Source organism: Tachypleus tridentatus, chromosome 1 (genome assembly GCF_004210375.1).
Source record: "Tachypleus tridentatus isolate NWPU-2018 chromosome 1, ASM421037v1, whole genome shotgun sequence".
Classification (NCBI taxonomy): Eukaryota; Metazoa; Arthropoda; class Merostomata; order Xiphosura; family Limulidae; genus Tachypleus; species Tachypleus tridentatus.
This window is the reverse complement of record NC_134825.1, coordinates 145,478,479-145,502,364: the sequence shown is the minus strand read 5'-3', so window position 1 is coordinate 145,502,364 and position 23,886 is coordinate 145,478,479. Positions and strand designations below refer to the sequence as shown.

The window sequence follows — 23,886 nt, the reverse complement described above, 5'->3', positions numbered from 1 at the left end:
AATAGCAGTAAACGACTGACTAGGTGCATGAAAATAAGTGGAAGAACCAGTATTGAAAAGAGAAAGATTGTGATCAGAGAGCATACACTCTACAGAGCGACCCCTCTCATCAATAACAGCACTTCCCCAGAGGGGATGATGTCCATTAAAGTCCCCCAGGAGTAAAAAGGGAGATGGCAACTGTTCAACGAGAGCATCAAGGTCTGATTGATCATATGTCTCTCCAGGGAACAGGTAGAGAGAACAAACAGTGATGGTATGACCCAAGGAAACACAGATGGCTATGGCCTACAAGGGTGTGTTGAATGACAAAGACAGGGTGGGCACATGCTGATCAACCAATTGTGCCACCCCTCCAGGTATTTGTCCATCACACAGCGTGTCATTTCTGTACAGAGAAAACTGCCGAATGGTGACAGTATCAGCAGGTTTTAGAAATGTTTCTTGTAAGGAAAGACACACGGGATGGTTGGAAGCAATCAGTGTTTTGGTATCATCCAGATTAGAACGTAAACCTCTACAGTTCCATTGTGTCAAGGTGGCCATTTTTAATGGTGAAGTGGCTGGAAAACCCTTCTGTGTATACCACGTCTTTTTTCCTTACTGTCCTTAGTCGGAGGAGGTCTATCAACCTCCATGGATCCTGCCCTGAATCAATTGGGCAGGTCTTTGTTATTGGAAGGGGTTCCAGTGACTGAGGACACAAACGGATGATTGTTTTGCCTCTTGGGGTTGGAGAAAAAGATGTATCAGAAGAAATGCCTGTATCTGAAACTGGAAGATGTGGATCTTGAAGTTTGTTGAAATGTATGGGAGGAACAGAGATAGGTGTGGTAATTGATTCATCAACCTTTTTAACCATGGAAGTCAAAAGGCTTTTCATTTGTTTTAAAAACAATTCTCTTTGAGGTACAGAGAGATCTGTCTGCACTCCCACTGTAGTTGTGAAATGAAGTGCAGCAGCATATGTCCGTGATTTAGTGGCAGGCAGCAATTTCCGAGCCTCAGGACAACTATTGTTATGAGTCGTTTTCAAACGCTGCACCTCTTTTTCCTCCAACCATTTTGGGCAAGAACAAAAGTAGGAAGGGTGAGAACCATTGCAGTTGATGCAATGTGGGTCCATGTCACATTCATAAGCATTGTGGTCCTTGCCACCACAATGAGCACATGTCAGGGAACCACGACATGATGTCTTTGAGTGGCCGAACCTCTGACATTGGAAACATTGGAGAGGGTTTGGAATGTATGGCCATACCCTGCAAATTAGATAACCTGCCTTGATGGTGGCAGGTGCACGTGATGATGTAAATGTCAAAACGAGGGTATTTGTTGGCAGTGTAACTCCATCTCTGCTAGTGGAGAAGCGCCTCACTGCAGAAACTCCTTGAGTGAAGAGACCAGCGAGAATCTTTGACTCGAGGACATTCTTCAAATCCCTCTCAACAATAACTCCTCGTGATTAATTCAAGGTAGCATGAGGGGTAACCTCAATAGGTATATCCCCAATTGCCGTTGAATTCAAGAGGAGTTCACTGTGGTGGGTTGTGGATGTTTCAACTAATATGTCTCCAGATCGAAGCTTCTTTACTGACTTTGGAGAGCCAGCAAGACCCTCTAGTCCCTTCTGAATAAAAAGGGGGATAATTGCCCTAAAGGTTTTTCTGAAAGAGAATGTAACATAAGAAAATGAGGTACGTGTGTTACAGATGTTGAAGATTGCTGCTCAGTCTTCAAGACGTGGTCACTTACCTATTGACTGTTTTTTCACTATTTTATTTAAATTTTTTGAAGGAGGATCCATAGGAAAAAAAAATTTTGGTACCCACTGACCCCACCCACCATGAAGCCCTACGAGGGGACGCACTACAATGTCATGCAAGGACAATGCAGCAACGCCAGGGTTTCAAGAGCACTATACCCAAACACCAGCATCAGGCACATTGTCCACAACACCCGTGGAGAACTTCCAACACTGGTACTTGGTTGACTCTAGCTTGGTTGACTAAAATAAGTTTAAGAACTTGTTTATATATAGGAATAATCTAAAACCATACACATATATAGTTTATCAGGTTCTTCCATAAGTAATGTCCAAAAATTTAATACAGAAGGTTCATCATCATTTCCATCTTTGTAGAATGCTTTTATGACTAAAATATGTTGTAGGACATGTATAAAAATGTTCAGACAAACAAAAGAAACTAATCCAACTCCACTTTTTCAGATAATAAATAAAATAAACCCTTACAATGGATGTTTCTGAGGAACACATTTGGCATATACTGCTTTATGAGTTTAAAAAGGCAATAGTGCAGCAGAAACCACAAAAAACATTCAAGGTGTTTATGGTGAGGAATCTCTCAATGAAAGAAAATATCGAAGCTGGTTTCAGAAGTTCAACTCAGGTAACTACAGTTTAAATGATGTGCCACATTCAGGTCGTCTTGTTTGGCTTAATGATGACTTGCTGCTGGCTGTACTTGATGAAGATTGTGTTGTAACAGTTGAAGAACTAGCACAGAAGCTTACTTCAACTCATTCAACAGTTCAACGTCATCTGCAACAGCTTGGAAAATTGGTCCCACCATATGACAGAAGCCAACCTTAGAGCAAGAGTGGACATTTGCACTTCTCTGCATTCTCATGAATGTACCTCACCTTTTTGGACAGGTTACTGACTGGAGATGAAAAATGGAAATTTGATAAAAACGTTAAGTGCTGCAGACAATGGCTCAGTGCAGGTAAACTGGCTAAAGCACAGCCCAAAATGGACCTCCAACACTAGGAAAGTCTTGTTAAGGGTTTGGTGGGATATTGTTGGTGTGATCCACTTTGAGTTGCTGCCACTCAATGTAACCATCACATCAGACTTATACTGTCAACAGTAAGAGCACTTGAATGTTGCACTGAAAGAAAAGGAGCCTGCTTTGATCAATCGTAGAGGTGTTGTGTTACACCAGGACAATGCTTGGCTCCATACAGCAATAATCATATCCGCAAAAATTGAAGAGCTAGACTGGGATAAACTTCCACATCCTCCTTATTCTCCAGACCTTGCTCTACCTATCATCTCTTACAAGGTTTGCAGAATTATATTCATGGAAAAGAGCTTTGAACACAAGAAGATGTCAAATCTACCCTCTCTACATTCTTTTCCTCCAAACCCCAAGAATTTTATTGAAGTAGCATTCAGAAGCTTGTGAATCATTGGCAGGAAGTAATTAATAATAATGGAACATACATTATTGATTAAAATTGGACAATACTTAAGGGATAACCCGATATAATAACTGAAATACGAATATATCTGGCCAAATACTAATCCACTAAAACACAGACAAGATAGAGCATTTTGTAAAATCCAATGGTCAGTTCTATATTATTGGATACGGTAACATAAATGCATGTGCCCTGCATCACTGTAACATCTGTATTGCTAGCCAGGCACAGCCAAAAGGTCAATATAATAAAAATAATAAATCTATATAAATGAATATTATGAGATTTAAGCTATTTAGTCTAAACATTTATGCTTTTGTTTTATAATCTGTAATCACTCCAAAATGAAAAAGCCATAATTTATATTGATTTCCTAATTTTATATGATAGTTAAGAGATTAGTCAAATATATGAATACATAGAGATTTTTCCAGTGAAAATAGCATGATATATAGTTTTTCTTAAGAAACATTTGATAAAACTATCTGGACATCAAAAAATTTTTCAATGTCAAAATTGATATTAATGTGATGCATAAAAGCATTTTTAATCTCAAAATAAAAATTACTTTAGATGTCAGATAGGCAACATGTGAAAATAAAAAAGACATAAGAAAAACATTCTTTAACAAAGCTTAAGACTTAATAAAAAGAATCTGATATTTTGAGTATGAAAGCTCTGTAACATTTACCAACAATTTGCAAATTTCGTTAATATGTACTTACTAATTTTAAAGTAATAGAGTGAGAACTATAACAAGCACAAAAAGATTACAAGGCCAGTTCCATGGACCAAGTCAATACTGAAAAAGTTAAATAATGTGCAAGTGAAATAGCACAAGACTAAGTTGAAAAACAAGTTCAGACCATATACTTGCAACAACAGCATTTACATCAGCATACTTTGTGTTCTCTACAAAAAAAAGAAAGAAAAGAAGAAAAAAGGAATTGGGATTATAACTTCTAAGACACACATTTGGTTCCCTAAAAAACAAGGTTTCTCAAAAGATATTTTTATTATTGTTCTTAAGAAGTATATTCTATGCTTCAGTCAATACATACAAACAAACTCTTTTGATCAACTTACCTGATAAATTTATACATATCAAATTTACACAAAATCTCTTTGGCAACAAAGTGAGAAAACAGACACATAAAAATAATTTTTAAACTTGCTAGAGCTATCAAAGAAAAAAACATTCACTGCATCAATTAGTATTATCACACTTAAAAATTATGTGCCTTTTAGATTACCAGAAACCTTTAAACTTACCATCTAAACCTAAATACCAATCTGACTGTACATGGGCTCTTGTCCAGATCTCACTAGCAATTGAGCTGATTAGGCACAGAATTACAAGCAACAAGAACATTGTCAGAATCTGAAATTTTATCAAAATCAAGTATTAGGTATCAATCAATTTTAAAAAAATAGATGTACCATCAAAACATTAAGATCAACACAAGTATAAAGTCTCCTAATTAAGGATAAAATCTTGCAATTTTTAAGATCAGTAAATGTCATGAGTGCAAATGAAGCATTCTCAACTGTAAATCACAACATATATCTCACTGTACTTCTGAAAAATGGTTTATTAAGTTAAAGCTTTCTCAAAAGGGTTGAGAAAAATATTCATTGTGGAGTATTTGGCTTGATTTGAAATGATCCTTTGTTGTTTTAAATGGTTTAGAGAGTTACTGTTTAAACACAGATAAGCATCATGTACTGGTAAATGCTGGGGGGTGTAAATAACTAAGTTCTTTGTTATTTATTCACTTCAACAGGTTTGAGCCTATGGCTTAAAATATGTACTTGGTACAAAACAAATATATCCATAAACATACAGAAATTAATATACATTAGACAAAACACATCAATATTTAAGAACAGGCTTTTCCCTGTGTAACAAGTACATATCTTTAATTTCTAGTTTTAATATAATTACAATATTTCAGAGCATGTTAGTCAGACTGAGAAATTGTACATATTATAACCGAACTTGTTGTGTATAGTTCAATAAATCTGGCTAGCTTGTAATTAATGTTAAAAATCTGCTATACACAAAAAATAGCATTTTTTTAAACTTTTTAACACCTCTTTTTATTCAACAGTTTACTGTAGTACTTTGTGCCCATTAAAGATATTCTTGACAATAGAGATATAAATCATAGTATTGATGGAAAAGAGCTTAAAACACAAGATGTCAAAACTACCCTCTCTACATTCTTTTCTTCCAACCCCAAGAATTTTGTAAAAATGGCATTCAGAAGCTTGTGAATCATTGGCAGGAAGTAATTAATAATAATGGAACATACATTATTGATCAAATAACATTAAAAGCATTTGAAATCCCTTCTCTTTTTCTGAACCTGAAGTCAGACATTACTTAAGGGATGACCTGATACATTCAGCAGGAGAAAGGTGAATGATATTTACCTCAATGCATAACACCAACCATGAGGTAATGAGATGGTTTTGGAGTATTTGTCTACTGAGGTGACAGGAGATATTTGCAAAAATAAATAAAATAATGGGCAAGCACAAGTACCATCAGATACTGTCTATAATGGTATACCCAGTAGTTTGTGTATTACTGATAAAGGATTCTACTACCACAAAGATAATGACCTCAAAAACTCATCTAATCTATGCAAAAATTACTTAGCTCAGAAAGAAACTGCTGGAGTCATTCAAATAATGCAATGAGAGTCCCAGTCTCAATCCAAATAAGCAAATCTGGGATCTGATAAATCAGAAACTTGACAAAACAAAAGTTACTTCCAAAGAAACTTTATGAAAATGTAATAGAGATATATGGAGTAATATCTCAAAGGATACTTTGATTAAATATGTTGCAGCAATGCCTGCAAGTGTGTCTGGAATCATTAAAACAAAAGCAGCACACAAAATATAAACTGTTTCCTTGAATCAAGCACTTCCACTAATTTTCTATTATACATAGTATAAAGATTAATAAATTTTTGATTTTTCACCTATGAATAAAATTTTGAAGTTTCACATGTGATTTATCTTCCATTGTTCTTTAAAAGTAGCCTGAAATATAATTATTCACTTATCACTTCTGCACAACACTATATTTTCAAATGTATACATTCTCCAGGAAGCATTATCTCTAAACAATCACCGTTCTGTATCAAACATGTAAATTTTGTTTCCCTTGTTGCACGCATGTTGGTAAGTAGCTGGCTGTTGTATGCTTCTGGATTGAAAAATACTAAATGAAAGCAGTTTATGTAATACTGAAGAAATACACAAAATTATATTGTAAAAACCCATGAGTGAAGTTTCATTTTTTCCAGATATTAAGATAGATTTTCTACCTTAAAATAATTAAAATTCCAGTTATGTTTCATTTAAAATTCATTATGCTGTTTAATTGAAAGTAAAGTTACCTCTTCTTACTAAGCTTACAATTTAATAATACCTGAGTTTTCAAAGATCTTTACTCACCACCATCTCTGAATTCTCAACCTCTCTCTTGAATACTGATTCACTCTGATTATTCTCTCTTTTCTGACACTGACTCACTTGTAGCTTTTTCTTAATCTTGATTAAGTTAACATTACTCTTGTACCTCTAGCAAAATCCCAGCTTAACTAATGTTTATATTAACCACATATTACAGCTGTCATTTAAAAACAACAATCAACTAACACTCACAAAACAATAGAATATCTTTCATAATCTCCAATAAAAAGAATTTACAAAATAAGAAATTTGTATGCTACTGTATAACAATATACATTTTAAGTTTTAAGATAACATATTTTGTCTATCATTTTTAGTGTTTACTGTGTTTACTTCCATAACAGAGACAACTCAAAAAACATTAGCAATTCAGTTGCACAACTTGTATGTTACAACACTGATTAATTATAAATTTTACATGAATATTTAATAGTCAAACACTATCTAAAATGTTTTATGTGCAGTATTAATTATGAATACAATAAATCATTTTATAAGAGTGATGACTTAAGACTGGAAAAAAAATTAATTATTTAGGAAACCTTACTTGCTAGGATTAATTATCAGTGTATGGCATTATTCAAAATTATTTTGTACATTATTACAACACCAAGTGAGCCATTTAGGTTTCCTTCATTGTGAACGGCTGCAGTGTTATTCAACATGTGAACATTTTCAATAAATACAGTATAAAATTAATAAAATCTGAATATTTATTAATATTTATTTTAAAATATTACTTAAAATTCCAGTCAATTATAGTTTATCATGAAATAATTTTGGATGGAGTGGAAAGATGCCTATCTTAAATGTTTTATCCTTCAAAACATAAAAATGTGGAATAACCAGTGCAATAATTACATTTACATTTAACTTATATTTCATCAAATGAAGTGCAAAAAACAAAGGTTGAATATTGATAGCTTGAAACCAATTTCTCAGCCTACAGTGTAGTTCATCATATTGGGTCCATCTCTCTACTTGTGACACATGTGGAAAACACCTCTTAAAAACCTACCTTATGAATTTCAACATTCCCCAAATTGGATCTTACAAATCCATAACCACACTATCACTGAACATCAGTTTTGAGTTCAGATGTTTTATTTCTTAAATTTGTCAAAAATCAGCTACCAGTTTCATGTACTGATAATGAATGCTCAATTTGTTTACATATTACTCAAACAATAACAAAAATTGGAATCATCATCTGATACATTAAAACACATGTCAGAATAGCAAGTTCAAAAAATCAAATACCAAATTACTTAAGACACCCCTTATATCACTTCTGTATGAACATATTTAGTGTCATGGTTAGTTTAATACTGCTTACAAAATTCATATATAAATATAAAATCATAACAATGTGTGTATTTTTATGCATTACAAGAGAATACAAAATACAAATCTCTTAAACAGTATTTCATCCACATACAGTTGAAACAGCACGAAGTATAAAAATGACAAGTAAAAATAATTACCATATATCTTACCTGAGTATTAGTGATTTTGTCTACAGATGATCTTTTCAAAGGAGCAGAGGTAGAATTCTAAATAAAGAGCACAATTCATGTTAATAAGAAAAATTAATATGTTTTTATTTTATAATTCAAAAGATGTTGTATGCATAGTAATGAGTGTTTAGATCCAACATTTATACCAATTTTAAAATGATATTTGTACAGAAAATACATTTATTAAGTTTCCAAATAAAACTTGAAAACTTAAAAATGTAACTTGTGGCATATGTATAAATTCAAAAATGTGAACAAAAATCATAAATAAAAAAATTATGATTCTAGTATAGGTGTAGCAAAAATACATTGTACAAGGCCACTAGGGTACTTGAGCTTACTTCTTCATTTCTATGATTACTGGGTCATACAATTTGCAGAATCTAATGTCACTACTGTAATACTTTGTTCCAAAAATAAAAATCAGTAGATGATATTATTTGCAATAACAACTTTCTTAAAAGTAGGTAGTTTCACAAATATAAAATATTTAATTTTAATTGTTTATTGGAAAAAAACAACTAGTTACTTTATCTTTTCTATTAAATTATGAAAAAATTTAGGTTATCATATTACTGTTAATGTTTAACCCTTTCACATTAACCTACTTGCATTGTAAGTAGGTTGGTTCAGTTGCTCTCACATTTTCTTCCAAAAATAAAGCCTGCATACAAAATTGTTTGAAATTTCACAAGAACCTTCCTAAAAGTATGTATTTTCAAAAAACTTAAATATTTAATTTTTATACCATTTCTGATAAAAATTTATTATGTAATTTGGTTATTTGCATTCAGACTCTTAATAGTTCACCCGTAAGATGATTTATGTTAAAATATAAAAAATACTGTTGTTTATCTTATATTTTCACATTTCATTTGTATAATGCCTAGAACATACTAAATGTACATCAAAAGTTTTTTTGAGGTAAATGTTATATTTTATTTTCTATTTTCTCTACTAAATCATTAACTATAGCTATTAGCATCAACATACAGTGTAACAAAATGTTCAAAGTTGAAAATGGAAATATGAACTTTTATCTTTTCATATTAAAATATGTTTTTTGGGTCATATGTGTAATTTCATGTCTCACTTTTTCACTTACAGTTTTTAATGTTTTATTTTTATTTCATGTTCTTTATCTTGTTATTTATGTCAACACACATCAAAAGGTAGGTGCCTGTTGGTGATATGATGTTAACATCAGTAGAGACAGTTTATCCTCTTGCAAAATGTTGTTTGCTATCATTTGCTAGGCATTTTTAAAAGAATTCTGAATAAACTGACTAAATTCAGTTTTTAATACAACTCAGTAACACTTTTTGAAATGCACAGAAAGGTATTTAAAAAGTTTAGCAGTTGTTAAAGAGTTATAATACAACATAAAGTTGATTAACTTCACTCAAGTTGCTTCTAAGTCAATTTTGTGGAACTAAGAATAACATCTGAAAAAGAAACAGGCAACTCACAATTTCTAAATTCTGTCTGCTCCTTATGAATGATCAACAAATGACAAAAGTCACACTATATTAATCACAACTACATACCAATCTAGCAAAACCATGGATAACTAGAAGAAAGTTATGACATTTGGCTTAACTTAAGACTTAGATTCTGCTTGAGAATTGCTAAAATGCCACTAAAAGAAGTCAAAGCTCTGCAGAGAAGACTCCATGTTTCATTGAACTGAATCAATCCTGCAAGATGAAATAGCTTTGAAGAAATAAGTAGTCTAAAAGTTAGTTAAAACATCAACTAAGTTTTTCTCTTACAACTGTTTTTACTATTAATTTTTGCTATCAGTATATTATATTGTAGATTTATCTCTACATAATGTACCCCAGTTCCTAAAAATTATAAAGAAAAAAAGCATGCCCAAACCATCTTGTTTTTTTTAATGTTAGTAACAATATTAATTGTATTAAAGTTTAGTTAAAGTATGATAACTGTTTATGTGATGATTACTACAGTGAGTAATTAAGAAAAAAAATAGAGTACAATAACAAATTACATTATCAGGAAAACATAAATAAAAATTAAGAATGAATAGAAAAATCGCCAAAGCCTCTCAGCTGTCATATACTTAAAATCTATGTCTGCAGTGAAGTTGATTAATTGAATGGTCCAACATATACAACAGTATATAACAGACAGAGCAGTTAAAACTAGCATCCACCACATGCAGTTACCTATACATGTGAAATTCATAAATTGAAAGCATGACAAGAGCCTAACCATCACTACATTATCTGAAATTCTTGAGTCAAGAGCCACCAAAGTAGCATCTTACACCAACATAACACAACATCAAGCTTCCTCACTTGCATAAAAAATGGTCCACTAAATACCAAAATTATAGGAAACAAATCAAAATAATAAATATTCAACATCTTCTGAGATTAATTACAATTTCATCAACCTTTTCACAAATATTCAACATCTTCTGAGATTAATTACAATTTCATCAACCTTTTCATAAATATTCAAAATCTTCTGAGATTAATTACAATTTCATCAACCTTTTCATAAATATTCAAAATCTTCTGAGATTAATTATAATTTTCTTAATCCTTTCAATCAGACCACACTCTTTAAACTCCTTTCTGTGTTAGTCACAAGATTTTACTTAATTACATTCAAAATTTAATTAACCCTATGAGATCAGTTCACTCTTTAAATTCCTTTCTGTGCATGCCACAAAATGTTACCAAGTTACTTTCAACACTTAATTAAACCACTTCACTATCAATGTATTTTAATGAGCTTAACACTATCAAAGTTTTATATTATCTAATTTTGTTATTCCTTCACTTCAAAAGTAACCCATAAAATAATGATGAGAAATTCAGTTTGGTTGTCATGTGACCAACTTGTGGTTGAAAATATCTTAGCTTTTCTTTCTTCTGTTTCCTCTATACTGTGTGCTAGAACAGGTTTTACCAAAATAGTTGAATTACACACATATATTGTATGTTTATCACTATGTCAAATTCCAAGAATGATGTTGTATCTCCCCCAGCAGGAAATGCCTTACCTATTTAAAGTAGAAAGAAATGTTGCTTAGCAACATAAAATTTGAATAGCATGCTTATAAACAATAGTAAGAGCAGATGTTACAGTCTATTTCTAATGTAAATTTTAACTAGGAAATTATACAATTTCTAAGTTATTGTTGGAGATCATTTTCCCTAGCACTCGAAAAATTTTTCACACCTTATTCATATTAGTTTGATAGACAGTTAAACTGCACTTAGGATTTACTTTTACATTTTAGTTAATTATGTTTTTTTTTATTTTAAGTCTATTTAAAAGAAATAATGATATTTTAAATTTATTTTGTGTTTTGCCTTGCTCAATAAGCTTTCATAAAGTTAGTGATAGCAAACAACATCTTGCAAGAGGATAAACTGTCTCTTCCGATGTTAACATCATATCACCCACAGGCACCTACCTTTTGATGTATGTTGACATAAACAACAAGATAAAGAACATGAAACAAAAATAAAACATTAAAACTATAAATGAATAATTGAGACATGAAATTACACATATGACCCAAAAAACATATTTTAATATTATTCAGTGAAAAGATAAAAGTACATATTTACATTTTTCAACTTTGAACATTTCATTGCACTGTATGTTGATGCTAATAGCTAGTTAGTGATTTAGTAGAGAAAATGGAAAATGAAATACAAACATTTACCTCAAAAAACTTTTGATGTACATTTAGTAGAATCTAGGCATTATGCAATATGAAATGTGAAAATAAAAGATAAACAACAGTATTTTTATACTTAATATGAAAATCATCTTACAGGTGAACTATTAAGAGTCTGAATGCAAATAACTAAATTAAATAACAAATTTCTATTAGAAGTGGAAGAAAAAATTAAAATTAAATATTTTAGTTATTTGAAACTACATATGCTTAGAAAGGTTCTTGTGAAATTTCAAACAGTTTCACATGCTAGCTTTATTTTTGGAACAAAATTTAAAAGAGTTGCAGAACCTATTTACATTGTAAGTTAGTTAATGTGAAAAAGTTAAACATTAACATATACATGATAGACTAAACTTTCTCATAATTTAACAGAAAATGCATAGTAGCTAGATGTTTATTCCCAATAAAAAAAGTTCTCTGAGCATTAAGTTCTGCCACCTATTGTTCATCCACAAAGCATGGAAGAAAAAGGTCCTCCACCATTCACCATCTTCATGCCCAAAAAATATTTTATCCTGACTTAATACTTCAGAGTGGATGTGATGACTTTAAAATTTAAGCTGCAATTACTTTCATCATCATGTTTCATTTAAAATCTGTAATCAAGGTATCCTTTACTGAACACGATGCATAGTTTTAGTGTCTTACATTCAAAACTTTATTAAACTACCTTTTGTTTGTGTTATACAAATTAGAATAGCATAAAATCTTAGATAATAATCTATATTCTAATACAGTGGAGCGCCGTTAAGCTGCGGTATTTGGGGGGTCAACCTGCTTAACCGCGGCTTAAGTGGTCCGAGGCTTAAACCTTTGTGACTGAAAAGCCAAAGTCGCCAACAGCTCCACCGAGGAACCTCATCCAGGCCATTGCGTGATCATTATAATTAAAGCAAATCCTTTTTAAATATCCCCTTGAAGTTATAAAGCCAGGATTAAATTTGTAAGCTGCGTTTTTACACGTTCTTAAATTAGTGGTGAGCTGCGATAATCCTCGCTCACATCGCTCACAAGACTTGCTACAGCGGCTTAAGCGATTTTGCGGTTTACTGGTCCGCGGCTTAATGGAGCTCCACTGTAGTATACATGTTTTAAGTTCTTAATTCTACAAGGTAACATTTTAAAAAATCCTTAGCATGTCATCATCCCTATTTTATCCACCACCCCTCAAAAAAGTATGAAATTAATGGATTAACTCTTTTCCAAGGTTAAGAAAAAAAGAAGATTGGATAAGTATTTTATTTCTTGTTATTCATGTTTAATCTTTACATATAATTATAAAAGCAACTAAAATGTAAAGATAAGGGTATTTTTAGGTTAGTTAAGATTAAGTAAAATAAATAATATATAATAATGTTTCATGAGGCATACATGCAAACTATTTGCACTATTTTTAATAGCTTGTAGGTAATGTAATTCAATAGTGTAATGTGAGTTGCATATGTCCTAAATGACTTACAACTTTTGATAGCACAAACAGTAGTCAGTCATGCATCAAAGGGCAATAAAAGAATAAAATTTAATTATAAAATGAAATATGCTGTTATGAACTTAGAACTACTTAAAATAAATGAATATCACAATATAAAGTCATTCTACAATGAAAGGGGTGACTTTGATTTATTTATATTTTTTTGGTGGTTACAAAGTTGGCCAAATCAACAGATCCCTTTTTCAGTTTGGGTAAAGGAAATAACATATATTAAGTTTTACTGAAAACAAACATTTAAAATGTATTTATAAGGTCTTAGGGATTACATAAAGGAAATCTGAGATTTTTGAGATAAGTATTTTTACTTTTAACATTAAAATTACTTTGCACACAGACTATTCAAAACAAATACTCAATATATGCATGAACAAATCTTTTTTAAAAATACTTCACTAAAAAGAAAGATTTTTTTGTATGTTAAATTCTGTGTCAAATTTTGTGATAACATGTACAGTATATTGAACATTAGAAGTATTAAATCTAAAAAGACTTTCAATGAGTACAGAGTTCATGTGGCTGGTCACATAGACTGAGCCTGTATTAAGAAAGTTAAAAAGAGAAATATAAAAAATGTTTTGTTTTTTAAATTTATTGCTGATATTTCCTTTTATATTTATAATAATATGGCTACCTTACTTGTTTGTCAGTATGGACCACAACACAACCTAAAATTAGTTATTAGGGTTACAGCTGTTGTAATACTTTGATCCCTTCAGATGAATTGCCAAGAAGCATAACATTAACTCTTTCTCCTCCCACTGTAGGTATCTTTCTGTGCATGTCACACGGTTTTAATGATTTATATTCAACACATAATTAAACTTCTTTCTTATCACAGAATATGACTACAAACAGATAATAATTAAAATTTTAATACTGTTTAAGTTTTAAGTACTTAATTTTTATACTTAAAAAAATCCTAAATTTCCCCTACTTTGAGAATTGAGATATTTCTTCTTATCTAATTTATTTATAATCTCTCTAAGAAGTAAGAAAATTAACATTATTTACACGTTATATTATCATATCTCAAGCAAAAAATAACTTTTATAGCATTCAATCTTATTTAGTTAAAGAGCCATCAAACAGAAAATCAGATCCTTTTGCCACACTCACATCATTTCAGAAATTGTTTATAGTCCTCTCTGATGTTTAATACTACAATATTTATAATCAATATAAAACTAAAGCTTTACTTTATCAAATGATATTTTATTATACAAAGAATTGTCTATTTCCCTTCTAGTTCAAACTTTATTCCCACGAAAAACATGCTGACAAGCTTAGTTGAATTTTTAACAGTTCTTGTCACATAGTAAAAAGGCCAGAAGAAATGGAAGAGTTATGGGAAACTGTTTGCTTTTTGCATGTGATTATTCTGCGTCCTTTGGTGCATTATTAAATTACGTAAAAAATAATTTATTGCAGTAATACCATCAGTATAGAGAAGTAGGGTTGAGTGTCATTAAGAGCTACATCAAAAAGAAAAAAACTTGGCTAAATACATTATTTCTTTATTTTTTATTGTATTTTTTATTTATTGTTATAAAAAATAATTAAAGTGTAACAACTAGAAAAATTTTAGCTTACATCAGTTAAAATAAAGAATAATAATGAAATTTCTTCCTGGGGTATGCTAGCAAGAAATACACAAGTAGTTCATACACTTTGTAAATTGAAAGGGTTATGTGAACTGCATATGTTTGCCAAGTGATTTACAAATTTTATGTCTAGGATATCAATCAGTCACAGTTCAAAGGACAATAAAACAATAAAAATCATGGAGAAAAAAAGAAGTATATTGTTACAGGTTTAAAGCTATTTAGGATAAAAAGTAGTTTCCTGTTACAAATTAGTTCAATTTTTTTTAATGATTATGAGGCTGGTCAAATTAATCAAGCTCATACACTATTAGGGTAGAGACCATATTAAAAGTTATATATAAAAACCTTTTTAAATTTATTTAGAAAATTTTAGAAATTATGCATATAAAAGTTGAGATATTTCTGGTAAAGAAGAGTATTTTTAATCTTAACAAGAAAATCACCTTGGACTCAGAGCAGTCATCACTTTGACTCCATAAATACATGGAGAAATTTTTAGTGAAAACACCCCATTCAACAATTCTGATTTTTTGTCTTATTATGAATGACTTTTTCAAAATTACTGAAAACATGTGAAATTTTGAGAAGATACATGAAACATATTCAATGTTATAGTATGGAAACCACAGAGACCAATTTTGGGTCACAAACTCGGTTGATTATACCTAGCCCAAATCAGGAGAATTAACCAAGATAAACAGAATAGAAGCATTTTTTGTTTCATATTTTAAGCATGGAGAAAACAAATGCATTTTTCTTTTACTTCTGCAGAAAAAGAAAAGTAGAATAAAGAATTTGTTACACTCCTCAGCATTTTGTTTCCTACTTTTACAATATCTGTAACTTACGCATTTCATCTACATCCAGCAAATTCTGAAACTTGGATACCTTCCACTTTGAATTCTTAAGACAACATACAAAACACAATCCAAATGGGAATGGTACCAAATTGGTGATGGGTAATTTAATAATTAGCTGTGATTGTTAATTCATGGAAGTTCCATCTGACCTGATTTTACATTTTACACCTACATTTGAATAGTTAAGTGTGTGTTTGTGTGTTACAACCAGATTCTTCTAATCTAAATATAAATTAATTTAGTCCAAGAATATTCTTATAAAAGTAGTATTTTGTAACCTGACTTGACATTATATTGTAAGGTTAAACTGTACATCAACAATAACCTTCATCTGTTTATGCTATATTTTATTATTTATAGTCAGAAGAGATTACAACTATAATCATCAAAATAAAGTCTTGAAAGAAATTAATAAATAAAGTCATTAACTTAAAACTGACTGGATGCATAAAATGCAACTTTCTGATGAACAAAAAAATGAAATCTTATAGATAAAAGGAAGTATTTTGACAGTTTTTTTGAAGTATCAGAACAAAATTTTGAATTATAAAACAAAGCAAGATATGTGAATCTTTTTAAAGTAAAAAACTAAACACCATTACTAAATTTTCCTATGTTTCTTAAATATAGTTCCACTGTGATAAACAGAAAAATAAAATGTTATCAGTGGCACTACCACTAGTCCAGAAAGGATTAAAGGAGACTTTGTAGTGCAGAAGAGGAGTTCAAATCTTCCTATTTAATAAAAAGTGAACAAAATGAAATGGTTCCGATTAAATTATACAGGACATGAACCATTTTTCTCACTTGAAACTACATAAAAAATTTAATTATTTTGGTGGATGGTGATATATTCTCGAAAAAATAATTGAAAGAGAAAAAGATTAAAAAATCCTACCAGGGAAAAAGCGATCAAAATTTTAGAAATGGAAATGGCTTTTTCTATAAAGAATTAAAAGTTCATGTGAAAGGTCATCCATGTAAGTAGAAAGCTTAATTTTGAAATATATACATTGTCTAATGATAATAAGCCAATATAATCTAAGATCTCTTCAGCCAGAATCTTCAACTTACTCTGTTTTGTGATACATCTATACAACTCTATACTGAATATGCAAAAATTAGAAACACAAATCTCACCATCATCAACTTTGTTTCTGCACCTGTATAGATGACAACACCTGCAACATATTTAAAATAATTAGTCTAGATAGTAGACAAATTTATATTTAGCAAAATACTTCTTATGAACAAACAATACCATATTAATATTATAGTATTATCTTTAAAAGTTAATATAATTTCAAGACTGAGATATTTCAGGCAAGAAATCCTTCTTCAGTTATAAGAACAATAAACTCTTAATAAAACCGAACAACCAATTCCTTCTCAAATTATATATGTTTGAAGCATTACAATTTTATCACTAATATAATAATTGTCAAATTGGAGGCATCAAATATTATAAAAAAAAATTAAAAACTTCTACACTTCTGATAAACATGTTTTGATCATATAAATAAACATTTACTATAAAACTCTCAAATATTTATATTTCAACTTCTTTATTTCAAAATAGATATTTAAGTAATTAATTTTCAACCTTAATTTTCCTGACACATCTGAACTCCAACATTTCAACTTAAGAATTTTCTAACTAAAAAAACAGGCTCCTGCAGTTTCCAACTCACTAGAAACACAAATATATAATTGCAAGTGAGAATCTACAACTTTCACCTCTTACCTGCTTGGTTTCCTGAAGTATCAATACATTTCTAAATTTTTACAAAAGAATTAATCTTACTATCTCTCTCTAAATACTATATTAATAAATTCTCAGACATTCTGTTACAGTAAGTATTAGTTAAATACATTCTGTTCTTCTTTCTACTGTCATTATTTTTGCAATTAAATTAAACAAAAGAATGGAATAAGAAAACAGGAATATTCTAATTTTCCTAGATAATGCAACTTGTCACCCAAAAGTTCAACTTTCAAATGTTTGTTTAGTCTTTCTACCTCTATGTACAAGATCAGTTTTACAGCCACTAGATAATGGAATTATACAGTGTATAAAACTGATGCTTCAGCATATTATTACAAACATGGATGACTGTAAGAGAGCATTTGAAATGACCATGAAAATTGACATGTTAGATGCAATTGCATTTTTAAGTCATTCAATCAACTGCATAAAAGATCAATGTATAATAAAGTGCTTTCAAAACTGTGGATTTATTCTTGATAATGGCAGAGAATGTGGAGAAGTTGTCTGTTATGACATTCCTTGTAAAATCCAAACTCTGATTGAGAAGATTGACACAGATGATTCTGTAAACGCAGAAAGTGTTTTGAATGTTAACAAGAATGTATTAACAGAAACTGATGAAATTGATTTAAAACCTATAATAGAATTGCAAGATGGTAAGTTTTATAGATTCAAAAGATGAACAAAATGGAAAAGATAGTGAGAAAACAGAAATTCCTACTTCATCACAAATGTTAAGTTATATTAACACTATCAAACTGTATACAAAAATGAACTTCATGAAAAGGCCACAGAATTGGCATTCTCTTTTAACTGCTCGAGAAAACCCATTAAAGAAAAATGAAACAGTTGAAATTGGACACTTTCTTCGAATAAATTTGATTAAGGTTTTGTGTACTTGTGTATATTTTGAATGTCTATTTTTGTTCTTATTCTAGTAAATACAGCATAAACAGTATAATAACTTTACTGTTGTAATAAGTATGAAATTTAACATGAAACATAATATAAAATTGTTACTACTCAGACAAACTGTAATTTTTATAGACTAATTCTGTTTGGTTACAAAGCTATCAAACAAAAAATCAGGCCCTTCTTGCCTCCTATAATACCAGTATTCTGCTAACTATAGCAAAATTTCAACTACTGTACGTAACATACATATTTATAAATGTTGTTACTTATTTACAAATGCTTTAAGTTCTAGTTATTTTTCTTAAAATTTAGAAAAATAAACAAAATATATTACGAAAAATAAAGACTTCAAATGTTTACAGGAGTTACAAGAATTTTTCTCAATTGTTGTATGTGCTAAGCCTTGCTCTAAGCCTCATTTATTCTTCCAGAGCTATTAATTTGTATACTTCAAATACACATATAATATGATAAATAATATCAACTTACTATATTATTTCACACAAAACACTTGTAATTTAGTAGAGTCTAAAGAAGCTTTATGTAAATTTTAAAAAATCCCATTTCAATTCAAAGCAACAACAATTCAAGTGAAATTATCATTTTCTCTTTCAAACTGTTTACAAATGACTATAAAATGTACACACACTAGTAATTGCTCTTTCTAACGATTATAAAGTCTTAGATAAATAAAAGTAGGCAGGACTAAACAAGAGGTTTTGAAAGAATGGAGTAGCCAGAAGAATTAAACTACTAGTCTAGCTAAATATATTTATATCCCAGCAAATTAAACATGTAGGAGGTTCTTTTTTTTTTATTATAACTTGCCAACATCTCCAATTTGAGTTTCTACTGCACATGTTGTGTGGTAGGAATAATTAATTATAAATGGAACAATAACACAACAAGAAGTGTTCTGTGACATAAAAAATAGTATTTACCATATTTTTCTTTATATTTACTTTTAAATTAAGAAACTAAAACATATACAATATTAACATTTAAAATATAGCCTTTATTTTGATATGAATCCCTCCAACATAAAAACATCAAAGCCATTTAATAAAATTTTAAAAATAGCCTACTCATTCTGAAAGAGTTAAAAGAAGTAATCCTGTCTTAAAAAATAAGTCACAAATTCATCATTTTAAACTGTATATGCCTAAAAAATGAATTTTTTTCACTTCATGAATAATAAATCTCTTTTTCTTTCATACTCAAATAATGACAAAATTACCAATTAGTCACCATATGAAGGGAAAAGTTGTCACAATGGTAACATTATGCTCACAACTCATGAAATAACAAATGCTTTAAGTAGCACTATCTTTATCACTTTAAAGAATGCAGGAATATTTATGCCATATATTATGAATGAACATTGTAACAGTAAATTCACACAAAAGTCCATATATTCAATATACAGTTTTTCATCTAATTTTCTAGATAATTTGAAGAAATACTATGTTTTATAACTTAGAAAATACTAGTCCTGATAATCCAACAGCAATAAAATAAGAAATGCTTTACCCTTTGAATATTTTACACCCATGACAACTTCTACCCATTTACAATAATTCACTGTTACATACCTGAATATTTCAAACATTTCGAGAAAGCCATCTGACAACTAGATCATATTTTATGTATTTGAGAAATACATTTACTAACTTACCAAAAACCCAATTGGTGTTCATCAGCTTTGCACCACGCAAAAGAATTTGATCTGGTCCTAAAGGAAGTGTTCTGAAAAGTAAATAATTAATATCTGAAATAATTAAGGATTGTGAAGAAGAATGGTAAAAGTAACATACATTTTTCAAAATGCTATTCCTTTATCATGTAAAAAACAAACTGCACTTAGTACAGTCATATTTTTATAGTTTACATTGTGACTGATTGCCATCTAACAATCATAATGTACTATGCAAGCATAAATGCTTTCAACATACAGGCAGTCATAATATACCCAGTAGTAGCAGTGGTATGTACCAGTTATGGTTCTCAATATCAAAACAACTCCATCCAAAAAATTGTGGCAAGACTTCATGTTTCAGTAGAAACTGTTTGAAAAACTCTGAACAGGTTAAGCAAAACTGCCACTGTTAACAACAGAAGAAGTCAAAGTAAAAAACTAAAGCTCTCTAAAATAGATGTTAAGTATCTCAGGGTATGCTCTTTACAATAGACAAAGCATTCACGTACAAAACTTGCTGCATCGCTACTGTAAATACAAGTGTGAATGTTAACTTGGGACCAATGAGATATGGGCATATAAGCTGTCAAAAGCCATTACCAAAAAAGAAACATAAGCCATAACAACATGTTGTGCTTGGCAACAGCTCACACAAAAAAGAAATGAACAAAGCTGGAGATAAATGCAGAGATGAATACAAGTTTGAATTGTTAAAAAAAAATGTTATATTTTTTTAATAACGGACAATAGAGTAGTATCTTAATTAATGAAGAGCATCTACAGTGAAAAATAGCCTCAGATCAGTACAAGTTTGAGAAGTTAAAGTGTTGACTGCTCCAAGTGCAAAGTGATTTTCATGTTAAGATTAAAAAATAATTTTCTTCATCTGAAAATGTTCAAATTTCATTTACATTATCTCTAAAGCCTTTTAAATAAATCTCAAATACTGTTCAGCAAAACTATATCTGTTATTTTCTTTACCTGATCAAATTGACCTTATAATCACCATAAAAAATATGAAATAAATCTAAATTACTTTATCTTTCTGGATGACAAAAAATTCTGTTTGTTTATCCTAAATAGTTTAATGCTTGTAACAATATACATCTGTTTCAAGTTAAATTTTATTGTTTTTATTATCCTATGTACTGTGTCTAACTAATAATCCCACCATATAAGTTGTAAATAATTTGGTGAACATATAGTTCACACTACTCTATCAAATTAAGTAATGCACAAGTTACTCAGAAAAATATCTTGTAAAAAGAGTTTTTTAATCATACGTAATCTAACCTAAAAAGTTTGTATGTTATACATTTTGGGTTGCTTTTATAATGATAAAAAAGAAAAATAAATGAAAATAAAGAAACATATGACCTACTTGGGTCTCTCTTTTCTTTTCTTTCTTCTTCTTCTCTCTCTCTTTTTATATATATATATATATATATAGCTGGCACGTGTCAATGAAACATATCCATACATTTTATACTAATGGTACTACTATACTAAATAATATTTTACTTGTGTAAATGATGCACCAAATACAGAATAGTAACACATAAAAGCAGACAATGTCCTATACCTATAGCAATTTGTCTGGCTTTCTAGCTATGCAATAAAAGCTGTTAAAAATACAGCTGCCCAAAGATGTGTTTGCCATGGAAATATAGTTTGAACTGGAAGCAAAATAGATAATTCTTTTTTACAGAAAACAACATAATATATCATTTAATAAATTAATAATCTTTTGGTTTCCCATTGGTTATAAATAATATAATATTAAACATTAGAGAAAATCATTGGTAATTTGTGTGATGAGTTGGTGTGGCAAGTGGGTCTGATTTTCTATTTTATGGCTCTGTTAACAAATAAGACTGAAGATTATAAAATTTATGCTTTGTCTGAATAACTTGTTAAATTCCCTTCTCTCCAGAGAGATGGTTGATAAATTAGTGAAGTCAGAAGATCTTTTGCAGGGTAGACTGAGGGTTTTTTAAAATACTTCCTTATAAAATGAAGAACTTAAAACTTATATTATTAATATTGAAATCTGATTCATTAACGACATTTTGATGTCAAGTTTATATGTATACCATGACAATAATATAATCTAACTAAATTTGGAATTCAACTTTCTAAAAAGTCATGACATGCACATTTTGACTTGCCCATAGCAAGAGGTTTTAGACTTATTGTTTTCTGCAAAATAAGCACAAGATTAACAGCTGGCTAGCATATCCCTGAAAAAGTAGCCACATGATATTATGCTCACAAACTAAGGAGCAATTATGGTTTAATACAGTGTTGTTGTTTATCACATTAATAATCTAAGTACAAAAATTTTCCATACTATATTAAAAACTACTTTTGGAATAGTAAATTCACATAAAGTTCATGCATTCAACATACAACTCTATGTTGTTTTCTTAAAATTTTTAAGATATACTGTGTAAAAGCACAATGCAAACATAGAAACCAGTTAACAAGTTATGCTTATTATATAACATTTTCCACACATGTAAATTTTAAATATTAAATTGTACAAAATTTCTATAGTAAGATATCTTTATTACTTTGAAAAATTTATACAAGTTGAGATCTTTATCAATTCACGAAGAAACACTTCAAATAAATGGTAATAGTACAAGCATTCTCTATATCTCTCCAAGAGCATCTTATGTTACTGCTAGATGTAAAGTTAAGTTCAAGTAATGTCATTTTTAAGAAACCTTTTCACAAAGATTGCTTTTTTTTCTTTTTCTTTTACTATGGCTACGTATTTATGCCCAAAACTATGAACCTGTAAGATAGTAGCAGTGAAAATCAGGAATGGTAATGTCAAATGAGTACTCACCAGTACTGACCACATTTTCTATGTTTAACATAGTAACTAGTTTAATGCCTAGTAGCTCTAACTCAACTAGGTTAGAGGTCACGTAAAATGTACATTTATACTGTTTCTGTCTGTGAATTAGCTTATGTTGCTAAGTTTAGTAAGAATTATCTTTAAATACACAAGATATCAAGCTGAAATTAATTAAGCATAACACATTAAATTACAATCTCAACTAACTTATTATAAAAGTGACAAATCTGGAGTTTGTACGGATAAATTTTGAAATTATATTAAGAGCTTGAAGTGTTTTTTGAGCTTTTTTGTTTTTTTCACCCCAGATATTTGAGATAAATAAAAAAGGATTACCAATTTTGTACTTCCTAACCTGGAATTATCACTAAAACAGCTTGACACATCAAATAACTATGCATTTTAAAAAGCATTCCAGACAGACAATAACCACTAACAAAAATGTTACATTAGTATATCTGTGAGGGTACATCTAATAACTTTCATGTAAATAATTTGAATCTATTAACATTTATATAGGAAACTTCACCTACTTAAAGTTGTTAAAATAGGTACCAGAATGTTGAATGAAATGGTTTAAAAATGATTTGTTCAAGTTTAAAAGCAAAAATTCTAGAAAAAACAAAAGCCCTTAAATTCATTAGAACCTTTCATTAAAAACTGAGAAAACTGTTTACATGTAGGGCACAGCCTATTACATGAAATTTTAAATCATGTTTCATCAAAGTTATGG

The 23,886-nt window shown here is 29.9% G+C and overlaps 1 protein-coding gene across 14 annotated transcripts in view; it reads right to left on the bottom strand.

The window, feature by feature from the left end:
* ATP8A (ATPase phospholipid transporting 8A1) overlaps nucleotides 1–23,886 on the bottom strand; it is a 241,640-nt gene that overhangs the window by 150,408 nt on the left and 67,346 nt on the right. For all 14 annotated transcript variants that reach the window (XR_013014406.1, XM_076456687.1, XM_076456679.1 and 11 more), the window contains 4 exons: nucleotides 20,267–20,337; nucleotides 17,049–17,089; nucleotides 8,208–8,264; nucleotides 4,495–4,603 (listed from right to left, as the gene is read on the bottom strand). Coding sequence is in view for 13 of the 14 variants with exons in the window: in XM_076456687.1 (XP_076312802.1) it covers nucleotides 4,495–4,603; nucleotides 8,208–8,264; nucleotides 17,049–17,089; nucleotides 20,267–20,337 (278 nt within the window). In the remaining variant the exon portion in view is untranslated. The remainder of the gene's footprint in view (nucleotides 1–4,494; nucleotides 4,604–8,207; nucleotides 8,265–17,048; nucleotides 17,090–20,266; nucleotides 20,338–23,886) is intronic.